Genomic DNA, 12003 nt, shown 5'->3' with positions numbered 1-12003 from the left:
GTGTGACAAAGCCAGCCCTGCGGTCACCAACCCGCCTGCCTAGCGTGGTGACTATGGGCAAAACACATGAGTTCACGAAATGATGATAATTCGTGCGATCCACTTATCTCAGCAGTAAGGCCCAATGAATGAATGCAAAGAAAAAGAAAAATGTGTTTACTGAAACATTGGATCTGCTGAATCTTCAAACACCTGAACTCGAGTTTAGGGATATTGCTGAAATAAACTCTAACTTTGAGTTCGGCTCTGAAGATAGTAATACAGAAAATGCAATAATAAAAATAATATATTCATAGCCTTATTTAATTTTATCATATTATATTTTTATTGTAATAATTAAACCTTTTTATGGTTTTTAATGAATTTCACTTTCTAATATAGCACACAACTAATTTGAGTAAATGTAAAGTATATACACCCATGTAAATTTTGATATTAGTTAAAAACCAAAAAATTAGAAAACAAAATTGGTAAATTTCTTAAAGATTAAAAAAAAAATGCACGTTTGACCGCAGCATGAAGTATGTCAAAAAATCAAAAATAATTTATATTTACCTAAGAGGATAATAGGTGCAATTATGCGATTATAGAGATATCATCATTTATTATGTCGTCTCCATACAAAAAATTAAAAAAAAAATCTAAGTGCGCTGTTTACGATTTAAACCTGAAAGTTCATTATATAAGGCATACAGTTATTCTCAATCGTATTCAAGCAAAAAAAGCGTCACTTGAAAAAATAAATTTGAATGTCTATGAAACGTCAATTTCAGCCCACTGTGCGGGGTCAGAGAGTTCATTTGATCGGAGACTTCGCGTAGCTAGTCACACGGGGAGTGAGGTAGCGCTAAATACCTACTACGCTCAAATATCCTGGCCTTAAATGTATAATGGCAAGTCTTTGTTCAAACAGTCCGTCAATAGTTATAAGATATCCAATTATAGATCAAGGAATGAAAGCCTGTCTCTTTTTTACACAAACATGTATTTGTATTAAATATACACTAAATAAAAAAAAGCTGGATAAATTAATATTAAAATAAACAATTTTTATTACTTAAAATATATTTTTAAATAGAAAAATAAAAAGAAACTTTTCCTAAAAACATACTAAATAAAGTATGAACACTACAAAAAATATATTTGCAATTAAAAAAATAAAATAATTAATCTTAGTATCAGTTTCATACATTATCTATACATAGATGTATATTATATTAAATTCGATTAATTTTGATATTGAATGTTTTAAACACGGAGATCTCAATTTATTTTATGAACTTTAAATAATACATTTACCTTCTATCTATTAAATATTTTTATTCTTATATTTAATGACTTAGGAGTTATAAATATTTCAAATTGTAATCCAGCTATAAATTTAAGAATATCTTTAGAAAAAACTTTGCTGTATTTTTACATATATTTCCTTTAGTTTTTGACTTCTTAAAAAAATGATATTACTAAGAAAAGTTAAAAAACATTTCAAATATAAATACATGCATATAAAATCATACAAGTATATTGCAATTATTATTTACTAGAGATAATTATAATTTTCTCTAGTAACTAATAATTATTATTAGCTCTTTATATCACATAACTTTATAAAACGGAATACAAAGAAAAATTCCCACTTTTATTTTAAATAAATTATATGAAAATGTATTCACACAGTATATCGCCTTTGCAACAATGTCGAAATATCAGAAACACAAAATGAGCAATAAACATGGTAATATATACAGACCGAAAGCCTCAAATAAAGATTTTCTTTACAAAAAAAAATTCAAATGCTAAATTTGTATGGTTTTAAGAAAATATTGTGAGATAACTACCCGTCACAGCTTCCCGCGGGTGCAAAAACTATCAGTGTTCCTCTACTATGTTATGCATGTATTATACATATATATGTGTGTATATACATACATACTATTTAGTAAAGAAAACTGCATCAAAATTCGTTGTGTAGTTTTAAAGATCTAAACATACGGACAGCGAGAGGCGCCTTTGTTTTATACTATGTAACTATAAGCTACACGACTTCAGAGAAAAGGTGAGATACACATGTACATCCACCGATCTATAGTAATACACAAATTTTATACATAAATTGTTTTATTTTTAAGTTTTTTATCAAACACATTTATTGATATTTATCTTTGTACAGTTTAGTTTGCGTTAAACTTTAGATTATATACAAATAGTTATATAATTATGTATAAATTATATGTACATACTTTCCCATTTTACTTTAAGTTTTAAATATTTACCTCCATACTTTTTAAAATGCTTTAGTGGAGTTATTTAATACCATGTACTTCTAAATTTCGGTTACTTTTCAACTATATAATCTTGTTTTATATAAAATTTTGGCATTTTATTTAAAAAATAGATTATCTATTATATAAACTTCTTGTGCCAGTTTTAGGGCCCAAACTATCCCCAAAACGGCTTGATCTATTCTTATGAAAATTTTTGTGCATATTTGGTAGGTCTGAGGATCGGTCGTAAGCTATTTTTGAAAGCCCTAAAAGTGGGTGGGCCAACCCAATTTTTTTTATATTATAATATGACTTGGCGTTTAAAAATACATGCATCCATTTTACCACTAGCCCCTGTTTTTTAATAACGATTTTAGAAATATTATATATGGTAAAATTATATATGGTAAAACAACGTTTGCCGGGTTAGCTAGATTTCATAATAAATTATTACTATTATTACATAAATTATCATAAAAAGAGAAACAGTTGTTCATAAAATCGCATTTATGCGAATACAAAGACAATTTTTTTTTATTAAAATTGCATTATATTAAATTACATGCAACGCTTCTCCTATATATGACCTATGCCCTGCAGTGGGATATTACTGGCTGAATGAATATTACATGCAGTTTTGTAATTTAAATAATTATTCTGGCTAGTGAAAATAAATTTATCAATTACGTAGAAAATCATTGTTACTAAAGGCTCATGGAACTTCTCTCTTCGCAAACTTCTTCTACTAGTCTGGCTTATACTTGTACGCATCTGACTCATATGAGTCAATCGGCGTGACCGCATCACGAGGGAACCACCCTCTCTCCCCACGTTGCCCTTCTCCCCCTTCTATGATTTTCTCACCGAACAGCCAGTGCCTGTTATAAAAATTTGCGTTGATCACTTTTATATGTATAGTTAATGTACAAAAAGCACTAGTGGGACAGCGGGCACTATAGGCATTCCTAAAGGAGAGTAGGGATAGTAGAGAGTATGTGTAGTTAGATATTTACTGTCGCTGGCTTGTGGCTCGCAGGCGCTCGCAGGAGCTGTGGACGTTAAGAGCCCGCGGCGGACACTGGTGTGGCGGGCGCTCACAGAGGAGAGCGGGGCGGTGTGGGCATTGGGCACGCAGGGACCACAGTAGGGACCGTGGGGACGGCGTGTCCATGTAGTTGGTCGGTTGGGCTCGCCGGAGCGGGCGGTGTACATACGTGCAGCCAGGCGGCCTCACCGTCGCCGGCGCGTGGCCCGCAGGCGCGCCCCGGAGCGGGCCGTGTCCACACGTCACACTCACCGCCGCCGGCGCGTGGCCCGCAGGCGCGCCCCGGAGCGGGCCGTGTCCACACGTCACACTCACCGCCGCCGGCGCGCCCCGGAGCGGGCCGTGTCCACACGTCACACTCACCGCCGCCGGCGCGTGGCCCGCAGGCGCGCCCCGGAGCGGGCCGTGTCCACAGTCACACTCACCGCCGCCGGCGCGGGGCCCGCAGGCGCGCCCCGGAGCGGGCCGTGTCCACACGTCACACTCCCCGCCGCCGGCGCGTGGCCCGCAGGCGCGCCCCGGGGCGGGCCGTGTCCACAGTCACACTCACCGCCGCCGGCGCGTGGCCCGCAGGCGCGCCCCGGAGCGGGCCGTGTCCACAGTCACACTCACCGCCGCCGGCGCGTGGCCCGCAGGCGCGCCCCGGAGCGGGCCGTGTCCACAGTCACACTCACCGCCGCCGGCGCGTGGCCCGCAGGCGCGCCCCGGAGCGGGCCGTGTCCACACGTCACACTCACCGCCGCCGGCGCGTGGCCCGCAGGCGCGCCCCGGAGCGGGCCGTGTCCACACGTCACACTCACCGCCGCCGGCGCGTGGCCCGCAGGCGCGCCCCGGAGCGGGCCGTGTCCACAGTCACACTCACCGCCGCCGGCGCGTGGCCCGCAGGCGCGCCCCGGAGCGGGCCGTGTCCACACGTCACACTCACCGCCGCCGGCGCGTGGCCCGCAGGCGCGCCCCGGAGCGGGCCGTGTCCACAGTCACACTCACCGCCGCCGGCGCGTGGCCCGCAGGCGCTGCGCGGGCGCCAGCGCCAGGCGCGGCTCCCCGGAGCAGGGCGGCGCCAGCGCGGCGCGCGGGAAGGCCAGCAGCGGCAGCCAGCGCCCCGAGTACGCGCGCCGGGCGACGAAGGTGCGCGCGCGCGACTGCTTGTCCGCTTTCTGGGCGCGCTGCTCCATCTAATGATCCAAAAAAATATTTAAGACCACACAATTTTATAATATCTTAATCATTAAACGTCATTTTCTTTTTAACCGACTTCCAAAAAAGGAGGAGGTTCTCAATTCAACTGTATTTTTTTTTTTTTTTTTTTATGTATGTTACATCAGAACTTTTGACCAGGTAGACCGATTTCGACAAATTTTGTTTTAATCGAAAGGTGGTGTGTGCCGATTGGTCCCATTTAAATTTATTTGAGATCTCACAACTACTTTTCGAATTATATCTAATAATGCGTTTTTACTTGACGCTTTTTTCGTCGACCTACGTTGTATTATACCGCATAACTTTCTACTGGGTGTACCGATTTTGATAATTCTTTTATTGTTGGGTAAGGGGATATCCCTAGTTTAGTACCATGATAAGGAAACCAGGATCTGATGATGGGATCCCAGAGAAATCGAGGGAAACTCTTGAAAATCCGCAATAACTTTTTACTGGGTGCATCGATTTTGATAATTTTTACTTTAATCGAAAGCTGATGTTTATCATGTGGTCACATATAAATTTTATCGAGATCTGATAACTACTTTTTGATAAATCTTTGATAACGCGTATTTACTTGACATTATTTTCGTCACCTTGCATTGTATTATACCTCATAACTTTTTACTGGGTGCACCGATTTTGACGTTTCTTATATAAATTAAAAGCTACTATTCGTCACGTAGTCCCATTCAAATTTAATTGAGATTTGATTAGTGATTTGTGAGTTATATCTAATATTGCGTATTTACTTGACGGTTTTTTCGTCACCCTACGTTGTATTATACGTTATATCTTTTTACTGGGTACACTGATTTTGATCTTTTTTGTATAAATCAAAAGCTAATACTTGTCATGTCGTCCGTTTTAAATATGATTGAGATATAATGAGCAATTTTTGAGTAATCTTTGATGACACGTATTTACATGACGATGTTAAGACGACTGTGGTCATGTTCAATACTTTGCCACAACGCCATCTATCAAAATTTAATGAAATTACTTCGTTCACTATCGATCAAATTACAATATTCCACTAGAGTAGAGAGTAGCAGTTTATTCGTTATAAATATATTTGAGCTTTTAATTTTTGAGTTTTCGCTAATACTGGGTATTTACTTGGCTATTTTACGTCGACCAACGTTATATTAATCTCATTACTATTTTACTGGGTGGACCGATATCGATGATTCTTTTTTTAATCGATAGGTGGTGCTTCTCATGTGGTCCCATTTAAATATAATTGAGATTTGACTCGAACTTTTTGAGCTATATCTGATATGGCGTATTTACTTGACTGTTTTTGGAGTTTTCTCCTTAAGAATCGATTTTCATTTAAAGCCCCGGAATGAAAAAATTGAACAGTAAAATCTACTGAACGAATGACCTTGTTAGAGATGGCGTTCAGACGTTTTCTAATAACGCAATTAGGTTCCGATAGATGGCGTTATTGATTCATTTATTTACAATTTGATATAGTAATAATATAGTTCTTAGACTAGTAAGCCTTTTTGTGCCTATTTAGTATTTAGACAGTTGATCTGAAGGGGTAAACTCCAGTCGTGCATCGGAGCTGTGTGAAAACATGAACATTACATATTTTAATAAAAAAGACATAAACCGTAATTCAATATAAATCCGCTTCAACTAAAAAACCCGCCGTAATAAGCGATGTCAGCGCTTCGCGCGAATCGACGACGGGCCTTTTATGAAATTTCTGCCTTCAATCGCTAACAAAATGTTAGAAATAACAGTAGAACATTATATAATTCTACAATTTTATAATGTCGCGTTATATGGAATACGAACAAAGTATTACTATTTTTTCGTCGATCTACGTTGTATTACTCTGCGATGTAATTGAAGTCGGTTTTTTTTTCGTTTGCGAGCAAACACAATTATTAATTTCGACTCCAATACGTCAGTTCTGATTGTAGTTCCTATCGAGAGTATAACCGCTTGGAGTCCGAAGCTGATCTAAAAAAAATCCTCAGAATATACTTACACAATATTTTTCTGAATTGCCAAAAGCTGGCTAAAGTTTAAGTCACACATTTACAATACATAAGAATTAAATTCCTAAACAAATTATAGTGAAAAAGAATCTATCAACATTACATATAAAGAAAGTATCACGATCAATATAATACGACTTCTAAGCATTTACAATAATCTCTTTACAACTTTATACAAAATCAAAAGTAACATGTGATATCGAACAGTACTTACCATTACATTACATTATGTACCAATCACTTACCGTCAAATCGTACTCTCCACAGCCATCTGCAATGGGCCACCGTATCCCATCACACCGTGACCCACCAAAGATCAAATGTAAATTTTTCTTCCAACCCAAATCGTAAGGAAACACAAAGGGCGGAAGACCTTGCTCCTCTCGTCTGTGGACAGCTTTGTCCACAATCCAGTCTTCAATTGTTGTCCGATTCCATATTATGCCACGAACCTTGCAAGTATAGAGAAGCAAGTTAAAATTATTAAAGCTATGACTGATTGATGTTGATTTGATTGTTTAGTTGATAAATTGATATTTTGATTTAATAATTTCCAAATGCAAAATTGCTAAATATGTAACGTCACACTAAGTAGAGGGGGAGGTCTCATAAATGTAACTAATTGTGACAAGGGTAGTGGAAGGGTAAAACAATCGTGAAATTAGTGTGACGTAATTTGTGGATGGCCCCTTAAATATGGGGGTTCCCCTAATGTTGAATATAAATTAATTAAAAAAAAATTACTTAGAGTTTATCAAATTATCTTTTTATCGTTTATCAGTCCTTTACTAAAATAAATCTTATATCATTCAATATTCGTTTGAAATTACCTGCAAATACAGTAAAGTGCCCACAGCGAACACAACACCGCTTTACTAAAATAAATCTCATATCATTCAATATTCGTTTGAAATTACCTGCAAATACAGTAAAGTGCCAACAGCGAACACAACACCGATAGCCATCCCAGTTGCTAGCAATGTAAGCAGTAGAGTGGTCAATGTGAGATAAATCATAGGCTCCTGTCCGGTTCCATGGTGAACGTACCACACACGGTTGATAGCATGATACAGGCATATACCTAACACCTAGAACAAACACATACATAACAGACAAAAAACATATGGTATACTATTTAAATATAGTATTCATTCATTCAGATTAATGGCTTCCAACAGTGCCAAACTAGTACAGATGCTTTCGCCAATGTCACGTAGAATGGATAAGACATGAAGGAGATTAATCTTAAATATAGTATATATATATATGGACCTATTAGCGATAAACGCGCTGTCATTATCAGTTATAAGAGTTTAAGGGCTTTACGTGTGTCTAAATAACTCTTTTTGGCTGACCAAACAGTTCTTTTTAGAACCAAGTTCTTTGCAGAGCTTCTTATTTCTCGGTAACGGTCAGAGGCGGTTCGTCCTTAAGAGCGCTGGTGTAGTGCACTCTATATATCTATATTTCCGTATATTATCCTTACATTACATTCTTTCTATTCTACTATGCCCATACAATAGTCCATTATATTACGTACATTTGTCGAATACGATTCCTAGTACTGTATTCAATGAGTGCGAAAGAGACAAGCCGACGCGTGAAATAATAGATTTCATATGAGAAATAAGCCTTTTTTTCTCTTTCTGGAGCACCGCTCACGCGGGACGTTGCCGTACCGCAGCTTCGGCGGATAACTTGCCTATGCGCTGTTGCCGTTCTTATGTATACAAACTAACGCGTCGGCTTCCTCGGTTATTTTGTAGTTTTTCTTTTAAATAAGTATTAAAAAATAGTTTGTACTTGATATTTTGTGTTAAAAACGGAACAATACAATGTATATTTGAATATACAGCGTGAAAAGACTCTCGAAATACGCCTCGAACTGAAATACATACTACTTACTCAAAAAAGTAGTATGAAAACTAAATCTTTTCGCGTGTTTTTAAATCTGAACAATATTTCAAAATCCCTTGGTTGTGCGGATGTGAAGAGAGGGATAAATGATTTTGTTTTCCGTGTCTGGAGTTTGGAGCTGGCGCCTGCAGTGGTGGTGAATATGCATAATAAATGGTAAGCTCTAGTTTTTCGTTTATTTTTTTCTGAACCCCATCAAAAAATGTCACGAGCCGCCTCTGGTAACGGTAACTTGGTTTATGGTAATAAGGGTATTGTAGTGTTTTAACGGTAAAGGTAACAGTGAAGTGAAGTGGTTAAACGGTAATGGTTTCAGGTATGTTTTGGTAGCCACATGCTTCAAAGTTGGTAAACATAATAACTGAGGTAGGGCACAGCAGGAAATTTCCTGCTAAAAATATGGAGCAGCCCGACTGGGGTAGTACCTCGACCTTACAGGAGATCACAGCTAAATAATGCTGTTTTCAAGCAATGTTGTGTTCCTGTTAGTAAATAAGGTGACCAGAGCTCTTGAGAGGAATAGGGGATAGGGTCGGCAACACGTATGCAATGCTTCTGGTGTTGCGGGCGTCTATAAGCTACGGTAATCGCTTACCATCAGGTGTGCCGTACGCTTGTTTGCCAACCTGGTTACATTAAAAAAAAGCGTACGGTTCGCCTGATGGTAAGCGAATACTGCAGTCTGCAGTATTGACGCCTGCAAAACTGGGAGTGTCTAAAGAACATTGCCAATCTTCCTTTAGTCCTTTCCATGAATTTTACCTTACTCACTGGGGCAGCAACGATCAGTCAAAATTACGGAGATCTTCGAATAAAACAACGTAGACTAATTTGAACTACGTTTAATGTCGCGGTTTACAATATTTTTTAATTTTAAACAAAGAGAAATGTTCGGTGCGTTTACTTTTAATTTCGAAAATTATTTTTTCTAGTCACCGTCTAAATGAATTTATACAAAAAAGAATCCGAATCGATCGCGTCAGCGCCACACAGTGGACAACGGTGGCAACCATTCAAAACTTCACGTGTAGCCCCACCATCTGCACACTAGATGGGGTTGCTTGCTAAGCCGCGACACTCACCACAGCAACACAACACTAGTTGAGAGCAATGTTACTTTAGTATTATACATCGTACACTAGTTTCTAGCATTGGTTCGATCTGTGGACCTATTTAGGATAGTAAACAAGCATACAACTAGGATAGTAAACAAGCGTAAGCGATAACCGCGCAGTTATTGCGCGATCAATTGCTCTAATTTAATTATAAAAGTATTATGTGGCATTGGCTGATTTTTCACTAATTATTTTATCAGACAAAGTGTTAAGAACAAGAATTTTTGTAAATATTTAAAAGACACTTACAATAGCAGCATGTAAGCAGCCGAACACGGCTGATGTCAGGAACAACGTGAAGTAGTAGTGATTTTCGTGTCCAATGCAACAATTTATCCAAGGACAATGATGATCCATTTTCTTTATACAGTAACCACCTTAAAACATGTAAAAATACGAGTTTTTAATTATCTATGTTTTTATTGACTATTAAATTTTAATCAATCGATTCAGCCTGAGGTAGAGCACAGCGGAAAATTTCCTGCTCAAAATATGGACAGCCCAATTGGAGTAGTACCTCGACTTTACAGAAGTTCACAGCTAAATAATACTGCTTTCAAACGTGACCAAAACTTCTGAGGCGATTAGAGTAGGGCTCGCAGCGTTGCCAGAAGCCAACACCAGAAGCATCGCAAGCGCCTGCGATGCTTCTGGTGTTGCAGTCATCATAAGCCAATCGCAGTTGAGCCGTACGCTTGTTTGCCAACCTAGTTATGTAAAAAAAAAACTGTATTATCTCACTGCTGGGCATAAACCTCTTTCTCCATGTAGGAGAAGAAGGATTAACTAATTAAGTATTATAAAATTAGGAAAACGAAAAAGTATTTTTTAAGCATTAAATACTATATTATTGATTTTTCATCCTGACTATATGTCATTTTTTTTAAATAATGTCTATTTCTCTAACATTTTAAGAATAAACGAAACAATATAAAAATATATTAATCCTGCTTAGATTTATTATTGCTTAACATAACATATTATTAAAAGTACAGACAAGATATTCTATATAAACAAAATAATATTAACAATGTAGAAAATAACAATTAATATTTTATTAAGCAAAGCTTACATTTCCTGCAGTGGTGAGATCTCGGTGCCTTATAACCTTTGCAAACTGTACAATATTGCAAATATTCTATATCAGCCTCGTTTTCCTATAAATATAAAACACATGAATTATATATAAGTTTTTATGTGTTATGAATAAAAAGGTAGAAATTGCATGTACTTTTATGAAGAAACAATTATACTTGACAGTGTAACTTACTGGCTTCCATCCCAAAGGAACAAAACCAGGTCCTTCAAGCAGGGCCTGGAGAAAGTAGTACAGCGTACAAGCTGCTAGACCCAGGAACATTGCGGCGTGCAAAGCCGCTCCTAGGCTCTCGTTGGGTGGCCACCACATCCCCATCAAATGCACCATTGACCATGTTATCAATTTTATTATACCTATGTTTATATAAACTTTTATGATTATATTTTAAAAAGTCTTTATTTTTAAATTTTGCTATAAAAAATTCAGTGGAATCCTGACCACTAAACAAGGAAAATCTGTGACTTAGCTCCAGTGCCTTCCCAAACAGTGATTCAATATATGAAATATTTACATTCATAGAATAAAGACAGAATAATAGAAGTAATTCATGCTGGTGTGTGTATGATATTTAAGGAAATATATTAATGTAGGTAGTTACAAACAGGTTTTGTGGTTGTCAAAGGTAAAGGTAAGCACACAAATAAATCAATAAATAAAAATATAAAAGGTAATGATTAATTCAATAATATTCATTGAACTTTTCTCAAACAATAACCTACGAAGAATTTAAAAATAAATTAGATCGTTACTTTGTAATACTAAGTATAAGTTGTTTCAGAAAGAAAATTTACAATTTAATCAGTATGGATATTACTATTTATGTCTTACCTAAAACAGCAATTGGACCCCAATGGCAAAGGCGTCTTATTGGCGAAGACATGTTGCTAACTTTATACAGAACAGTTATTTATTTATATAAAAATTATTAATTGTACGATCATATTAAACACTATAAAATTCACTTAACGTTTAAAACACTTATGTTACAATATATTTAAAAACGATTTATAAGCCTATTATTAATAACAATTTATTTAATAGAATATTTGTTAAATAAAACTTTTATTTAAGTAAAAAGACGAAATTATTTATTTCTTCGTAACCGCTTAAATGATTCTAATCCGTCCGAACTCCGATGTTGCTAATCAAGCTGTCAAATGTCAAATCGCCGTCAAATAAAAAATGTCAATTTTAAAAATGTTGATTGTAATATTGGGTGCGTTCCACTAAAGGACCGCGACGACGGCAAAACCCTTTGTATTGTTCCATTCCACCTAAGGCCCGTGGTCATCGTGAGCGATTGCTCGACGTCATAGATGACATCATTGTTCGCGACCATATCATACCC

General features: G+C 37.4%; 1 protein-coding gene across 1 annotated transcript; it reads right to left on the bottom strand.

The window, feature by feature from the left end:
• Nucleotides 1–2695: 2695 nt before the first annotated feature.
• LOC123655071 (palmitoyltransferase ZDHHC6) lies at nt 2696–11535 on the bottom strand. The gene is made up of 8 exons (XM_045590908.1): nt 11484–11535; nt 10827–11008; nt 10629–10713; nt 9806–9933; nt 7442–7612; nt 6770–6976; nt 4297–4484; nt 2696–3142 (listed from the first exon to the last, which is right to left on the bottom strand). Exons 1-8 carry the CDS (start codon nt 11533–11535, stop codon nt 3010–3012), a joined length of 1146 nt encoding a protein of 381 aa, XP_045446864.1. The 3' UTR covers nt 2696–3009.
• Between the last annotated feature and the right edge of the window lie 468 nt (nt 11536–12003).

This window comes from Melitaea cinxia, chromosome 7 (genome assembly GCF_905220565.1).
Source record: "Melitaea cinxia chromosome 7, ilMelCinx1.1, whole genome shotgun sequence".
Taxonomy (NCBI): Eukaryota; Metazoa; Arthropoda; class Insecta; order Lepidoptera; family Nymphalidae; genus Melitaea; species Melitaea cinxia.
This window is presented reverse-complemented; position numbering and strand designations above follow the sequence as displayed.